We start from the raw sequence: 17,653 nt of genomic DNA, 5'->3' as shown, positions 1-17,653 counted from the left end.
ACTTTTATTTTTGAACATACACAATACACAGTTGCAAGGAAATATTCTTTGACTGTTCTTTTTTCAAACCACATAAATATATTTAACTAAGTGATGTAGAGCCGTTGAAAAATCAATTCATGTGTGTGGAGCTAGTATCCAAATGCTGAATATAAATGCAAAGTTTCAAATTTCAAACATTTTGGTTTGATCATAAAAACTTAGCAAGCTAAAGCATAAGAAGTACAGTTTTCTGGTCTCCTATTAGCTGAGCACTTAAAATTTTCTAAGTATTTTTAGTGCAACAGAAATCAAAATTGACTGGGCCAATTTATTATAATTTAACAAGTGCACCATGAAAACTAGATATTTGGTTCAGGAAGTTAAATACAATGAATTCCAGTGTCTTACAAACTTAGATACCAAGTCTGGCTGAAGATCTGAATTTCACATTTAATTTAAAAATATATTTATAAAGCAATGCCATGCTTCAGTAGCATAAGTATTGCCACAATACATTCCAGTGTGCCATTGAGATTCCTCACATCTGATATTGAGTTAGTCAAATTTTTAGACAGAGGAAGACTCTTTTGTCAAAGATGTTAAAATAAATCTGTATTCCTACAGTATTCTGTGATAGCTTACAAAACTAAACAGCCTGGTTTAAATATTGTTAATTAAGTGCAGTTGTCTATATATAAATAATTACAAAATTTCAAAAGTTCAGTACTGCTTGGACATAGTCTTTAAACTAGAGGAAATGGAAACCATGTTCTTAAGGCATGAGTGAAGACCTCCTGATCTGGAAGATTTTTTTAACTTTTGAACACCATGTAACATGCAGGAAGACAGCAGCTTCTGACCATCAGGGTAAATTGTTGGAACATGCTGCACTTTACAAATTCTGGCTTGCTGAACAACCCTTTGAGGCATAAATACAAGGCAGTGCATATTAAACCTGCCCTACAAATGCAGTCATTTTCATTTCTAAATCAGTAGAGGCAGAAAGGTGACTTTAAGCTATGTTTCAATTCCATCCTAAACACCAGCTGTGCAACATTCTTGTACAGCTGAAGTTTTCCTCCTTGTTGATTGCCATTAAAAATTTAAGTCTCTCATTTTTGCCTTTGTAAATAGCTCTTAACATCTGCATAATGAAGTACTACAAAAACCTAATGTAAAATATTATGATAAAGAAATAAAAAGGAAACGTTGATCAATTATGGTAACAGCTATGCACAGATATATTTATAGCTGTTGCATGTGTGTCTTTTATCAAAGTAGAGATAACGAATATAGAAAAGCCAACGGTTTTTTCCTTGATGAAATAAAAATTATTATTCATAATAACTTTATAGATTTGAAATAAAGGTCTTAACCAATGTAACCTTTTATTTCTCTGTTTTGAATTAATTATTGAAGTATTACAGCATGGATTATTGGGCTTTGAGCAATCTGATCTAATTAAAGAAGTCACTATACTAACTTGAAGAACAAAGGGTAGTGGTTTCAGGGCTCAATTTTAATATTAAACATCTGGTTATGTATAAGGTAAGGTTTCTCATCGAAACAGATTCAGTTGCAGTACTTAACAGTATACTATTTTCTACAAAAAGAAATGAACACATTTTGATTTATTTTTCTGTTACAGATATCCAAAGATACTTCATAGTTTAGATAAGGAAAATTTAGCAACAGAATATTTAATTTTTTTTTAAATGCCACATTTACATTCTTGAGACATTTCTTTTCGTTAAACCCAAATGCCTCATGACAAAAGTGATTTTAACTAGTCACCCTATGACACCTAAATTCTCCAGGGAGATCACTGAATTGTGATCCATTCTGACAGAGTCCAGCCACACAGTGATTTATGGCAATTTCACTACATGGCTCCTTATATTCTGGATGGCAGGTACTTCTGAAACTATTAGCTGAAACCCCACATTAAGGGTTATTGTCAGAGCCAGCAGGATTTGATGTGCATTCATTCACTCTTATTGAACAAAAACTACTCCTGTTAAAATTACATCTGAGAAGAGCTTACACAAAAATAAAGAACGAAAATGAGAGAAAGAAAGAAAGAAAGAAAGAAAGAAAAGGGAAGGGAAGAGAAGAGAAGAGAAGGGAAGGGAAGGGAAGGGAAGGGAAGGGAAGGGAAGGGAAGGTTGTCAGAATTTAATAAATTTCTGTAAAACCTGGACAATATTTTCATTGTTATTAGGATTCTTACATAATGGGTTGCCAATTTCTCCTTATTTGCACTGGATGCAATAATAATTATATATAAAAAAACCCATTTCATTCATTTGATTTTTGGGATAGAGTGGTTGCAGTTGTTTTTGTCATTCAACACCTATCATAGTGAAATTCTGCTTGTGCTTGGTTCCTCTGGAATTTCAAATATAAAAATTTTACTTAGTGAAAAAATATAAAAAACGTAACATTTGTAAGAAATATACAATTAATAACAGTAATGTTGAACAAAATAAAGGGTAACAAAGAGGAAAAATCCTGACCTTGGCATGTGTATTGGGTTTGCTTAGCCAGGTTTTGGTAGCACTGTGGAGACTTACAGGGCTGGCTTCTCTGAGAAGTTGCCAGAAGCTTCCCCCATGTCTGACAAAGCCAAAGCCAGCTGCCCCCATGACAGACTCCCTGCTGGCCAAGGCCAAGGCCATCAGCAAATGGCAGTAACCCTGTGATAATATTTAAGGAGTAAAAAAAGTGTTTGCACAGAGGAAATTGTGGCCAGGGTAAAACGGGGTAAGAATGAGAGGAACAGCTCTGCAGACCCCAAGGTCAGTGCAGAGGGAGGGGCAGGAGGTGCTCCAGGTGCCAGAGCTGAGATTCCCCTGCAGCCCCTGGTGCAGCCCATGGTGAGGCAGCTGTGCCCCTGCAGCCCTTGCAGGGCCATGGGGGATCATGTTACTTAGGGACTGTCATAATTTTGTTTGCTTTGGATGCTTATAATAGTTAAACTTCACATTTTCTCCACTATTTTTTCAAGAATTCAAGTTAGACTTGACAGTTCTATACTTCACTTCTGCTCTTTTCTACCTTTCTGTAACTTGGCCTGACCACAAGCCTACAGCTCTGAAATTGCTCTGAATCCTTTCCAATACCACCATTGAAACTGCAGCTGAACAAACAGATTTTACAGTATGCATTTTCATTTGAACACTCTAGGTTCTTCTGTGACTGATAAAATCACGAAGAAGATTATTCCAGGAGTTATAGAAAAACACCTGAGAAACAACACAGTATTGGTCACGGTTTCATGAGGGGAAAGTCCTGCTAACCCACTGTTGATCAAGGGAGGCTAAATGTATTATTTCTGGATTTCTGCAAAGCTTTTGATACTGTTTCTCACAGAATCCTTCTGGAGAAAATGCCCAGCACACAGCTGGATAAACATGTGGTGGGTGAGCAACTGGCTCAGGGGTTGGCTGCAAAAGGTTATAGTGAATGGGAGAACGTCAGACTGGTGACCTGGTACTGGCAGGGTTCCACAGGAATCCATCCTCGGCCCTGTGCTCTTTAACCTCTTCATAAATTACTTGGACACAGGTCTTAAAGGAATACTAAGTTTGCCAATAATACTAAACTGGGAGGAACTGCTGACTCCCTCAAAGGCAGAGAGTCCCTGCAGAGAGACAGACAAATTAGAGTACTGGGCAATCACCAACCACATGAAGTTCAGCCAGGGAAAGTGGTGGATCCTGCACCTGGGTCAGAGCAACCCTGGATGAATGCACAGGCTGGAGAATGAAATACTGGAAAGCAGCAATGTGGAAAGGGTCTTGGTTGACAGAAGGCTGAACATGAGCCAGCAGTGCCCTGGCAGTCAGGAAGGTCCTGGGGGACATCAGGCCCAACATGGCCAGCTGGGCAAGGGAGTGGATTGTCCTGCTCTGCTCTGCACTGGGGCAGCCTCACTTCATGTTCCATGTGCAGTTTTGGGTGACACAATATAAGAAAGATATTAAAGTGTCCAAAGGATGGCAACAAAGATGGTGAAGTGTCTTGAAGGGAAGCCATATGAGGAGTGGCTGAGGTTGCATGATCTGTTCAGACTTTTGCTTTTTTAAAGGTTCTTCATCTATTTTTTAATATAGTGCAAAAGAGCAGAACAGTGCTGATCAAAGTTCTTTCAAAAGGAGGAAATCTGACTTTCTGTGACTTTTTTTCTGTTCATTCTCCCCTGTCTAAAATTTCTTGCTCCCAGTGAAGGCTAGTGAGTGCACCACATCTCTTAGCTACTTGACCTCAATGGCCACTGCTACTGCTTTTGGACAAGCTGGACCTTAAGCCATACAATTTAATGAGAAGATGTAGGAGAACTATTGCTCCTTAGTGTTCTTCTTTTAAAAAAAAAAAGCCCTTTAGCCTAAGCAAAGGGCCACAATGGCTAGATACATCTTCCAATACTGTAAGAATATTATTGTCAGTTCTACTAAAAGATGGATTAGAATTCGAGAAAAAGGATTAAGGAAAAAGAGAAAACAGATGTATAGAGATGTTCTCTATACATCTTACAGTAATACACAAGAAGACTTACAGCTATTACAACAGAAGTTTGATTACTGTAATACAGCAGGCAGCTTCAGAATCTCTCTTATTTACACTAAGAAAACACAGAATAAGTTTTTATTCTGACTCTCTTGCTGGCTTGAAATGTGTCAGGCTATCTTATAATTTTGTGCTATGGTACATTAAAACAGAACCTAATATGTTTTAACCTGCAGAATAAAATCAGTGCAATAGTAGAAAATAAACTTCATGAAATAATATATATTATCCATTTTAATTTTCCCATGAAGACTGTGAAGTTGTCAGTGTTTGCTCCTTCTTTTGCGGTGATGTCAAGATCTGCTGAGAAGGTGATATGTATTGTATAACATAATTTGATTGCTATTAGGAATAGGTAATTTATGACCCTTTCCTATATAACATCTTCCTGTAATTGATATGCAAATCCTGTCACATTTACAATTCCCATATGAATAATGAAAAATGAGACTAAGAAATTGCTTAATTAAAATAGTTTACGCCAGTTAAAATTGAGGTTAAAGGCATTGCTGCTAGCAGATCAGAAGAAAAAAACAAACAAACAAAAGCAGTGAAAAATATAAACAGTAGAAATAATAAATATGAATTACCTAACTGCTGAATTACACAGTTTTTCAGTTTAGCATCTCTGAAAAAAAGATCAGTGAAATACAAAGCTCCTAGTAAAATCAGCACAAGCAGTGGGCAATGTTGCTATTCTTCCTCAGTTGCATCTCAGAGGTACTTTATGTTTTCAGATTTCATGTGTCAAGAATAAGGAGATAAAAGGATCAACTGCCCCCCACTGTGTAATACAATAGTGGATTAAATAAAGAGCTCTTCAATTCAATAATCTTATTTTAGAGATTAATTAATTTGTTACAGAAAATAAGTTCAATGACTTTATTAAAAAGAGATTGGTTTCAAGTGAAACATAAAATCAGGTATGCATTTCCTCAGGACTGTAAAATATTTTTAAGTAGAATTTAGGAAGAAAAGTTTGAAAATAGAAACAAACACACATTGGTTTGCTGTTCATGCCATTCATGGAATTAAGATTGGCAGGCAGTAGCAAGCAAAATTTTGGGGTTGAACTACTTAGAATTTGCTGATAAGCAATCTGTTGGACAGAGACAAAGCACATAGATATTCCCTGTCATTTATCATATATTTTCTAGTCTGTCTTTTGTAAATTTTAACGATAATATGAAATCCAAATATGATCCTTCATTTTTCATCTGATTAGAGCACCATATGGTACTAGAAAACTGGGGGGGAAAAAGGGATTGATTTTAGTAACAGGTAAGTAAAGGAAAAAAATGGTGATTAAACCACATAAAGCAACAGCAGCAAATTTTGCTGAAGGTCTGGTAAGACAATTCTCTTACTTTTTGAGAATTTTATACAATATTTTTACTCCTTATTAATACAAATAGAGACATAGATTATGAAAACTGAACAAATACTAATTATTTTTCAGTACATTGTAGACCAGAAGATTACTTGGAAAATGAGTTGTCAAAGAAGGAAGTTATTTTAAGAAGGGTAGAAAAGCATAAAGACAGACCAAAAACATAGATGAAGAATTAAATGAGTGGAAATTTCAAAGAAAAATAATAAATCATATCCAAAATAAAGACTGTTAATATTTCTTTAGAAATGGCAGTAGAATAAAGAGTGTTTCAGTTTGGGCTCTAAAAAAAAACTTCTGTATTACTTTTTTTAAAATCAGAGATGGCCAAACAACATAGCAGATTAGAATTTTAAAACCTTTAGATCCTGTATTAGAAATTTGAATGCATTTGGATATGTGGTAGACAAGTAACCTATTAATTATCTACTTTTCAGAATTAGAAGTTTTGGAATAAACAAATTTTAAACATATAAATCAAACAGAAAAATTACATTTAGTAGGCATTGTATACTAACATAAAGAAAAGACAATAATTTGATTATCACTTTAAATTCTCCACAAAATATATGATTTTAAGCCTATTGACCAAACTTTTAGCAGTTTTCTGGAATATGATGTCTGAAAACAAATATTATTTGCATTTCTAATGTCAGGAATGGAAAAAGACAGAGATTATTACATCACTGTAAATCTTATTAATTTCTTATTAAATGTGAAGTGAATGGGCTCATTTTATAACCAAGAGGCACTTAACCATGGCAACACATTCCAATAATGTATCAGAAAAAAAGAAAAATATAGAGATACCAAACATGAGAAGCAGCACATTAAAAATTAGTCGCAATTGGTAAATTAAATCCTTTATAAAAGAATATAACTGGTGAATTGTGAAATACAGCTATGATGGTTTTAACAGGTATTTAAAATAGCTGATTAGTATCATAATAATTCATTTCCATCCTGTTACTGCCATTAGAGTACTTTTAGAAATGAATAGACTCAAGCTAAAGGCTGTCATAGAGATATTTCCTTACCTAGGGGATTTGTAGAGATATTTCCTTACCTGGGGGATTTGTAATGGGTTATTACAGTGTTCCTCAAGACATCACTCTTTTGTGTCTGCTTTTGGTAGCAGTAACTCAATGTCTTGTAAGACACTTTTAAATAAATAGTGTTGTTTTTTATTAGAAAAATGTCACATTTTTAAGTCATCTGCTAGGGTTGGTGGATTGAATTGACATTACAAAAGAGTTATTAATCAATTTTCTTCCCTGCATTTTTAGCCCCATAAATGACAGCACATTTTTTGAAAAAATGAGAGAAAGTTAACAATCTTTTCTTGGTCATATTTATTTTACTACTGGCATGAAGCACTATACTGAATAATAGGAAAACAGATAGAAGATTAGAATTATATAAAAAAGGAAACTTTATTTATGAAGGTATTACACCTAATAAGGTATCTTTTTACAATATCAAGACATTTTCCATGTGGTCCCTTCACCATGTTTGCTTTCTCTTTCTTCATCACAGGCTGCCTTAACAGCAAAGTCTTATAAGAGACTTTTTAATGGGGTTTTCAAAGTATGTTGCTCTTCTCATTTGTCCTTTCCTCCTTCCTATTTTCACATGATACTTTTGGATTCCATATTTTCCTTCTCCTACACTTGGGCACAAGTATATGTACATAGTATGTGTTGATGTATAATGAATGGTTTTCAGTGTAAATTTTCTTCTTCATTCTTCATTTAATTATTTTAATTTTAAAACTGTAATTAAAAGGTGTATCTATTTCAAGATTTTTTTAAATCATTGTATCTTGCTTTACATCTTCTTAATTTACTAACCTTTTATATATTTCAGTCTTTCAGTGCAAAAACTCACTGAATGCTTATTTCTATAAGAATAATATAATGAAATCTCACTGAAGTAGAAATTTCAGAGATTTATTTTCTCCTAATAGCTTTGTGTTCAATTTCTAAAAGATAATAAAAATTAAGTTTAAAATTTTAAATCTTACTGTGCTTCTGGGAACATTTTGAACAAATAGAAGGTACAAATGCCAGTGTATTACAGAATGCACAGTTTGGTATTACATCATAGTGCACACTTTGAATGCACAATGTCTGAGCAATTACATATCCACTAGAGGAATGAGCTATTGTGCACTTTTCCAGTAGCATTTTTATTTGCACAAATCTCAAAGACTTTTGTCTGCATCAAACATGTATATTAAGGTTAGCATTACAACTTCAAACATGCATGGCAACTTAATACAAGAGTATGATAATTTCAAGTGAGGAAACTTAAGACTGCACTGTTCTCTTGCTTTTCTAGTGAAAATCATGGAAGTAGAAACAAGTATGTATATCTTGAAATTTGATTTACATAGAGAATTGGAAAGGAAAAAGTGAGAAAACTGGTGAATCACAATAAGGGCAAATTAGTGGCTTCCAAGAAAAACCCCCCAAAAAAACCAAAACCCTCTAAGTAATGCAAAGGCACTCTTCACCTCCCCGCAATAGCCATATGGTCTCTAGCTCTTTCTGGGATTTTATGGATGACTATATTATTGCATATGGAATAGAATACCTATTTATTCCATTGGGCTCATCCAGCCTACTCAGTGTCAGGGTGAAATGAGAAATAGAGATGGACATGATGCTGTGCAAGCACTGCTCAGCAACAGCCAAAACATTCTTGAGTTAGCAACACAGCTTTGGTCACAAATCTAAAACACAATGCAACATCTTCTATGAAGTGGTTAATTCTGCCTCAACCACACCATGTACATAGATCCAATCTTATTTTGGGGGAATACCCATTAAACATTCATTTTCTTGTGTATTATCCAGTCTTTCTCTTCTGATAATGAGAAGATCAGGGGCTTTTTTCCATAGTGAAAAAGCAAAGAATGGCCTGATTTCTGCTTCCTAATATTGAAAATACTGTAGAATACCTCTGAGTGTTTTTTCTTTATAAAAGGGAACTCCCAACTTGTGTCAAATTTAGAATTACTGCTTTTTTCAGTACTTTTTTTTTTTTTTTAGGTAATTTATTCATTAATTGTTACACATAATGTAAAAAACAGTTAAAGTTTAACTAATTTATAAAGGGTTCCATGAAAAAATGAAGTAAACAATCAGACCTTTACTGGTAACAAATGACTGGACATGCCCAGGAATATCTCTATTAGAAAAATATCTTAATACACTAAAATTCTCAAGGCCATAGAAGAATTACTGGGCTGACTAAAAATATATTTAACATTTCACAGGTATCAGATAAAAAAAATAATACTAGTGCATGGATGAGCTATAAGTGTAATGAAAATCTCTTGGGGAGATCCCCTAAGAATGTTCCCTGTGACACACCATTTGCAGACACTGCTTTTGCAAGGGGCAGTAAAAATGGCAGGTCCTGGAGACCCATTCGCATAACCTCTGCTCCCCCAACATCTCTGACTTTAGGTGCCCTCACCCTTCATCCTGGATTAAGAGCCAACACAAATGTCATGGATGTGACTGCCTACAGAAGTCTCAGTATTAGGACTTTGAAAAAGAGATATCATGCAAATATATTGGCCTCTGTTTCCCTAAAATATTGAGTCCACTAACTACTGCTACAAGCAATTCTGTACTATTTGCTGTATGAATGCCCAAAGTATCTTCTGTGTCAGTCTGCTGAACAGCCTTTCTACGCTGATTAAATTGACTTGTTTAGAAAGAATTTTATCCCAGTGCAAGTTAGGCTGTTAGGTAGAAGAAAAACATTATTTACAAATTGCATTAAGTGAATTGTGACTTGGAGCAAGAAACAGAATTGGAATTTTAAGCTACGCATCAAGTAGTCTTTTTGGCAAGGAGAGCAATAGCTTCATGTGAAAAATGCTGCACTTTCTGATCAAGCAACTTTGAAATCAAAACAAAAAATATCATTACAAATTCTATGTTAAGGATCATTGTGCAGCAGCAGTGTGAAGAATTGAATGATTTTTGTAAACTTTTTTCGTCTGTAGTCTTGATGATTCACTTTGTTTTTGAGTCACAGCATGCAATAGTTTTTCTAAGGTCTCTTCCTGGAGTAAAAACTTTAATGTATAAGCATCTACTTCATAACAAGTGTTGCCAGAAAGGTTTGAAAGAAAGTACAGTCTTATTTCATGGTACACTAAACTTTAATAACAGCAACACCTTCCCAAAAGGAAGAATTTGATTTACAATTTCTCTGTGTGCATGTTTACTCTTAATCAGAAGTACTGCTCCTTTGATTCAGTGTACTAAGTTGAATGAAAATTGATTTTAGGTTGAAACCACCAGCTGATGGGATTTTCTACTTCAAAATCAGTCTCCTTTAACAATCATGCTAATCATTCAGTAATCCCATTTAAAAAAATATTCAGTTAAGTATAGCAGGGATAATACATCACTGAGGCAGGAACAGGGGTGGGAACGAAATTGTGTAGTAGATGTAATGTTTTCTAAAAGAGAAAAATTGTGCATCCGGACTACAACTGTCTGAAAGCAGAGAGACTGTTCAGGGAGAGATTATTAGTTTAGCAACTTCTAGCTGTCTGTTCCCTTTGAAACCTCCAAGCATTCCAGTGTTTTAAAAGTCAAAGGATTCTTTAGTATTGACTTACAGATATTTTGGTTGTGAACTTGTCTAATCCTTTACCAAAACTTCCAAATAAATTCTCTAGTTATATCCCATTCTGTGGTAACAAATAGAGAAATACAATGTCAACTGTTAAAAGTTTTTTCTATGTTTCTAGGATTCCCTCATGCTTGTCTTCTACAAACTTAAAAGGTCTTCACTATTCCATAAGGAACTTGCTATAATCCATTAAGAAAATTTGATGCCTTTCTGAATATATTGTAAAAATACAGCATCTTGTAAATTAAAATTTCTTTAAATATCACATAAATATTGCCCATAGATACCTTAGAAATTTTAGAAAGAGGTTCTTCACTTCTTTCTCAAACTGTGCTTCTCTAACTGACCATTTTAAGGCATGGTTCCAGATGACAGACTACTGTTGTCATAAAATACAGCCCTTGTTTTCATTTCCCCCTTTTTAAAATTCAATATACATAGGAACCATTTTCTAGTGGAATAAAAAAATTAATATTCATTAAAAAAGTGATAGTTGATAAATTATTGGATATTCATAAAAATCTGGGTTTGGAAAACATTGCATATAAACAAATACTTCTTTTCAGCCACAAACTTCATAAAATATAACACTATAATTAAGAATATGCAGATTTTTTTTTGATCTGGTCATAAGGTTTACAGCCTTAAAGGCTTTGTGTAGGTACAGTTAGTTCAATTAAAATTCACCTTAAAGTATTACATTTATAAAGTAAATCTGGGCAAAGATTCCTTATTTAGTAATAGAATCACAGGCAAACTTGAATTGGAAATGATGTCCTGAGGCCAGCTAGTCTAATACTCATAGTCCCAGCTAGATCAGGTAGCTAAGTGAACTGTCCTTTCAGTAAGCAACTGTGATTCCATAGATGGGGATACCACAAGTTTTCCAGAAAATATGTTCCCATAGTTAACCACTTTCATAGTGCTGTTGGTTTTGTTTTTTTCACCTTAATGTTGAATTTTCCTACATTCTGATTCATATCCATTACCTCTTGCCCTGAGAGAATTTTGATCTGTAAGAAAAACCTCATTCTGTCTTCTCTGTATCCTTCCAGGAGGTAGAAGTAAATTCCAATAAATTCTCAAAGCCTTCTCTTCAGGGTGAACAGGATGAACATTACTTCAGTGTCTCTTTGTATATCATGTTCTCCATTTTCATGGCCCTTTGATAGGGTTGCCTCTGTAAGGCAATGTCCTTCTTTTAGCAGAGAATGCAAAACTTAGATACAGTAATTCAGATGCAGTTGCACAAGTCTGTAGCAGGGCATCTCATCCCCCACAAGGATTTATCTGTTGCTAACCAGTCAGGTAACTCAAGCAGGACAAACTGTCTTGTAGTGAGTAATTTTGGTGCCATGGGGTTGACGCTGGCCTGGCATCGCCCAGCTGCCAGTGAATATCTTAATGTTTAAGTGAGAGCTGGGATAATAAGGCATATTTTTGACTGACCTTTTGATACTTCCTTTTATGACTATAAAAGCAATACCAAACTTTCACAAAGCATTTTCCTGGAACTGGGTGGAGTTTCTCCCATGATGTTTCATCATTACTCCCCAGGGATTAAGTGAAGGAATATGTGCACATTATTGTCATCTCAGTGGTAAATCACATTCAACTCCTAATCAATACAATTTCTTTCTCTAGCTTTAATGTTGGTCCCTTGATATAGTTCACTCTTTCATGCTATGCTGTAATCTATTAGTAGTTCTTTAGTTTTATACTGAGTAGTAAATAATCCTTATTAAAGTCTTTCATCTGATGTCTCCGTAGCCCCTCAGCTCCTAAAATTTGGCTACTCAAACCCAGAATAATTGAAGTCCTCTATTAGGACTAGGATTTGTGAATGTGAGGCTCCTCCCTTCTCTCTACAGAGGGCCTCAACCACTTGGACTCCCTTGTGGAAGAGCCTGTACCAGACTCTCACTGAAATGTCACCTGTCCCTACCCTTTGTTTAATCCTGACTCATAAACTCTTAGTTGACTCCTCATCCATCACTAGGCAAAATTCCATTCAATGTCCAGCTGGACACTGACATAGAGTGCAAATACTGCCTCCTCATCTGCCTTGTCTGCCCTTCCTAAAAAGCCTTTATCCTTCCATTGCAATACTTCAGTTATAGGAGTCATTCTGCTGTGTCCCCGTGATGCCAATAATATCATAGCCATGCAGGCATGCACCTATCTCCCAACTCCTCCTGTATATTCCCCATGCTGCATGCATTTGCAGAGAGCCATTTAAATTGAGTTCCCAATAAAGCACATTTATTAGCTGAAATTCCTTTGTGCTGTCCTTCAGGTGCTATATTGCCTTTCTGCAGTCCTAAATACTGTCTAAACCATTGCTTTTCATCATGCATTTTGCAGATGGTTAAATTCTTCATGAAGACTGTATCTAGCAAGTGTTCAAAATGGTAATAGAAAACGTTTATAGTCTGAGATTTCATATGTGTACTTCTTACAGCATTTCAGTATTCATTTCATGCATATGATCTCACTTTTTAAGTATAACAGGAAGATGTTTTCATACTTATTGTTGTGTTTGTGATTTCACAAAACAAACTACACTGACAAAATGAGATGCGACATTTGGTTTATGAACAATGGAAGGAATGATGAAATATAGTCACAGTCTTTGCAACTGAAAAAGTAAAACTAACTTATTATAGCACCATATAAGAATTCAGCCTTTAAAAATTAGGCAAAATAAATGATAATAATAACAGCAGTAATAATAAACCTTCAATTTTCTGCATCTTAAAGTCTATTGTAAGACTCATGTCTTAAAAGATAGTATGAGTATGTATATTTATACACATATATAATACACAGATACAAACACAGATATACAGATACTTCTATATATAGTAATATACATAAATATTTAAACATTTATTCAAATCATATTCATGCCCTTATACTATTACTTAGTGGAAGTGATGGCTGTGAGTTCCTGTATTCCACACATCAATAACTTTCAAAGTATTTGTACATTAGGCTTGAAATAGCTTGTATACATTTTAAAAACCCATATAGCTCATATAGGGACATAAAAATTTTAAAGCACTTATTTTGCCTATCCACTTTAAGTAAATATTCCAGTCTAAATGCAAGCTTGATCATTTTATCCTTATATTGTTACCTTGATATTGTAGAACAAGGTTTAATGAAATGTAACTGACTTAAGAATATTAAAAGATTGCAAGTGAAAGAGTACTATTGCTTCATGTTTTGCTTACTACTTTCCAATTGGCTGAAAACCAGTCAGCCCACAAAAAAGAAAGCAGGGGATTAAAAAAATGTAGTCATGTTATGCAAGTGTCAGGTATTAAATTAGCTGGTTATATTAAAAGAGACTACATTTCAATGTGTAAATTCTTGCCCTTTGCACCAATCCACACTGAAAAGCCACACTGAAGCTTATAGGTTCATATCTCGGTAAGATGCTCTTTATTTCTTGGACTCAACAAATAAGAGGAGTTTTCCAATCTAACTGATTCCATGATTCTGTGAGCAAAATTATGTATGCCACATAAAGATAGAAAAGTTGATTTACTCCTTTGGACAAATTCAGATATTGCTGGCATCTCTCATCACTGCAAGAAACTGAACTGGGTTTGCATGGCAATGTTTCAGTGAGGGGCAGATACAGGGGTGGCTTCTCTGAGGAGCTGCCAGAAACTTCCCCCTGGTCTGATGGTGTCAATGCCAGCCAGCTCTGGAATGATCCACTGCTGGCCAAGGCTGAGCCCATCAGTGACAGTGATGGAACATCTAAGATAACAATTAAGATGAGGGGAAAAAAATGAACTGGGCAAATCCAGCCAGAAAAAAATGTGAGGATAGCAAGAGAAACAGCTCTGTAGACACAAAAATCAGTACAGAAGGAGAGTATGGAGGTGCTGCAGGCACCAGAGCAAGATTCCCCTTCAGCCTGTGGTGAGGCAGCTGTGCCACTCAGCCCATGGAGGTCCATGGTGGATTAGAGATCCACCTGCACTCCATGGATGTTCTTGTGATAAAACAGGTGGATGTCCAGTGGAAGCCACCACCTTTCCTGTGGGAAGCCTGAACTAGAACAAGCTTCTGGCAGCACCTGTGCCCCATGGAGAGAGAAGCCCACACTGGAGCGGGTTTCCTGGCAGGAGCTGTGATCCTGTGGGGGATCCACACTGGAGCAGGCAATTCCTGTGGGACTGCACTCAGTGGAAGGGAACCATGCAGGAGCAGTTTGTAAAGAACTGCAGGCCATGGAAAGGAACTCATATTAGAGAAGTTCTTGAAGGACTCTCTCCCTTGGGAGGCAGCCCACACTGGAGCAAGGGAAGAGCATGAGGAGTCCTCCCCTTGAAGAAGAAGGAACAACAGAAATGATGTGTGATGAATTGACTGCACCCAGCTCCCAGCCAGGGTCAACCCATCGCAGCAACCCTTATGACAACTAATGTATAGCTAGTCCTCAAATTTTTTTTCAAAAATTTAAAAATAACTTCTGCTAATTGAAAAGATGGAAACAAAATCATGCTACTGGTGGAGTTGGTTGATTTTTAAGGCTCTCTATTCATAAGTTTGGAAGGCAGGACTTCCAGAGTACAAGTTATATTCTGTAAGCAAATTCTGCTTTCACCCCACCTGCATAATAATTTTAGCATGTGCTTAAGGAATACTCATTCATCCTTCTCTCTTTTCAAGCAAAATAAATTACTACTTAGCTGTGTGCTTATTAAAAAACTCTGTTTCCTTTTGAATACCACAGAACATTTCTCAACTAAATAACATGTGACTTCTTACCTGGCAAACAGCTACAGTAAAATTCACCAATCAAATCATGGCAATGTCCTCCATTTTTACAGGGCTTGGAGGAACATTCATCAATATCCGTGGAACAATTTTTGTCTGACAGAAAAGAAAATTAAACATTAAAAATATAAATCATGCTGGGAAAGTAGAAAAGCTGCTTCACAGTGCAAGTGACAACTGCATAGTTTAACTTTTCCAGGTTGGAAACACTATTTTATTTCTGCTTGACAGTTTTAACACTAGAGATATTCATAGATATAGCTGAATGTCAAGAAATTAAATATTTTAAAGGAATAAATTTGAACAGCATTTGCAAAAATGTCCTTTGTATATTCGAGCATCACAACTCATTACCATAATTACTAAAGCTATATGCTACTTTGATAAACCTGTTTTAAAGATTTAATAACCTTAGTAACAATAGCAAGAAAAAGAATTTCTCAATGTTGCATTCATATTTCCAGATGAATGAAGCCATTTCTCAGATCCAAATAGAAACTCACAAGTTCACTCATCTGTTCCTTCATTTTTCTGCTTTTAAAAAGATTTAATTGAGCTGTAATTCAAATTTATTCAAATCTGAAAAATAACAATATAGTTGAATATACAGAAGATACATAGAGGGGGAAATTTAGAAGACAATGGAATAGGTGGCTTATGAAAACAGTTAACTCTTTGGACATACCAAATAAAATCCAATCTCCTCTTTCTCTGTTGTGCACTACATTAATTTAGGGCAATCTCTACCTAGGCTATTATAAATAATACTGAGATCTTTCTGAACAAAAATTGATCAAAAATAGATGGGAAAAATAGATGAGACAAATGTTAGCACCAGGAGCTCTCATGAATACCAGAAGTTAAGCCAATGATAGAGAAGGAAAGCTGTAATTATCACTGATGTAAACAAGCAGAACTTTTGTTGGTGTTCTGTGTAGAAATTATGGAAGGTTCCTTGTATCCTTCAAATCAGATATACCAGATAGGTGATGAATTAAAGGATCATGTGGGGTTTCTGGGGTTCCTCTTGGACAAACAGAGCTTGGACATTTATAGGTTCATTGCAACAATAAATGCATGGATGACAGAGGGTGTCACCTTGAAGTTTTGTCTTTCTTAATATTATGATGTAATTTCAACTAACATGTAAAAATAGAATGTGTGCAAAAATCAAATTGAGTGTGAAGGAGAGAAAGTGAGGAGAAGACAGAGGAAGGGAAAAAAAACAACATTAAGTAAAAGGTTTAAGGGGATGGTAACAGAAGCCCACAGACAAGGATAATTATAGAAACCAGGTAAAACTGACATTTTGTGGAAAATACTGCACAGTCACATATAATATGCTGTATTTAATGATTAAATACAGATCACAAATCCAGTAGAAACTGTTTAAAGAAACATTAAATTTTTTATAGCTTGTGGATTTTTCTGTTGCTGGTTTTTTTTTTTTTGTTGTTGTTATTTTTAAATAGCTAAAAGAACTAGCAGAATTCTTAACAGCACAGAACTTGGACCCAAAGGGTATTTAATTACAAACCCATAATTTTTGAAAGGAATCATCATTCAAAAATTTGAAGATATTTGAATGTACTATTGGTATATTTTCATGCCAAAGCAGAAAAAGTAACTGCAAGTTACTTGATTCAAAGTTAAAGGGGAAAGTATTCTCTGTCTATAAGGAAAGAAATGTGAAAAACTTGGCTGAGAACAGTTAAAATCCATGGAAAGGGAGAGGAGGGAGCATAACATAGTAACAAAGGAATTCAGAAGAACTGCAAAGCATGTAGAGATGTTCTAATTTGAAACCTGATAAAGAGTAAACATTTTACCTTAAGAAGTTAATTAAGAGAGCTGCTGCTTGCTATAAGTACACAAGGAGAAACTTTCTTTTTGTGGGAGAAAGACACTGGTTATTAGGAGACCAACATGGCACTTCCTGGTTTTCAAAGCATGAAAAAAGACCAGCTTACAAAAAAGCAGGTCAAGTTGCTAAGGATAAACTAAAATGTACAACATAAATATGCAGGCATGAAATTGGACCAGCAAAAGCATGTAGCTATTACAGGATGGTCAGGGTAACAAGAAATTGTGCTGTATGCACTTCATATCAAAGAAGGAGAGATGCAGCTTACCATCCAGTAAAGAAGGATGGCTACTGATAATAGTAATCATACAAAATTGTTCAATGCTTCTTCTGCCTCAATCATCACTAAAAAGACCAGCTGTAAAGCAGGTCATTATCATAATTAGGATTTA

The 17,653-nt window shown here is 35.2% G+C and overlaps 1 protein-coding gene across 1 annotated transcript in view; it reads right to left on the bottom strand.

Annotated features, from left to right (window-relative positions):
• The window catches only part of LOC110468097 (protein eyes shut homolog), a 597,595-nt gene that overhangs the window by 485,141 nt on the left and 94,801 nt on the right, over positions 1 to 17,653 (bottom strand). The window contains exon 4 of the mRNA XM_077782364.1: positions 15,389 to 15,493. Coding sequence (XP_077638490.1) covers positions 15,389 to 15,493 — 105 coding nt within the window. The remainder of the gene's footprint in view (positions 1 to 15,388; positions 15,494 to 17,653) is intronic.

Source organism: Lonchura striata, chromosome 3, assembly GCF_046129695.1.
Source record: "Lonchura striata isolate bLonStr1 chromosome 3, bLonStr1.mat, whole genome shotgun sequence".
Taxonomy (NCBI): Eukaryota; Metazoa; Chordata; class Aves; order Passeriformes; family Estrildidae; genus Lonchura; species Lonchura striata.
Note: the sequence above shows the minus strand (reverse complement) of the source record. Positions and strands in the feature narration are given on the sequence as shown.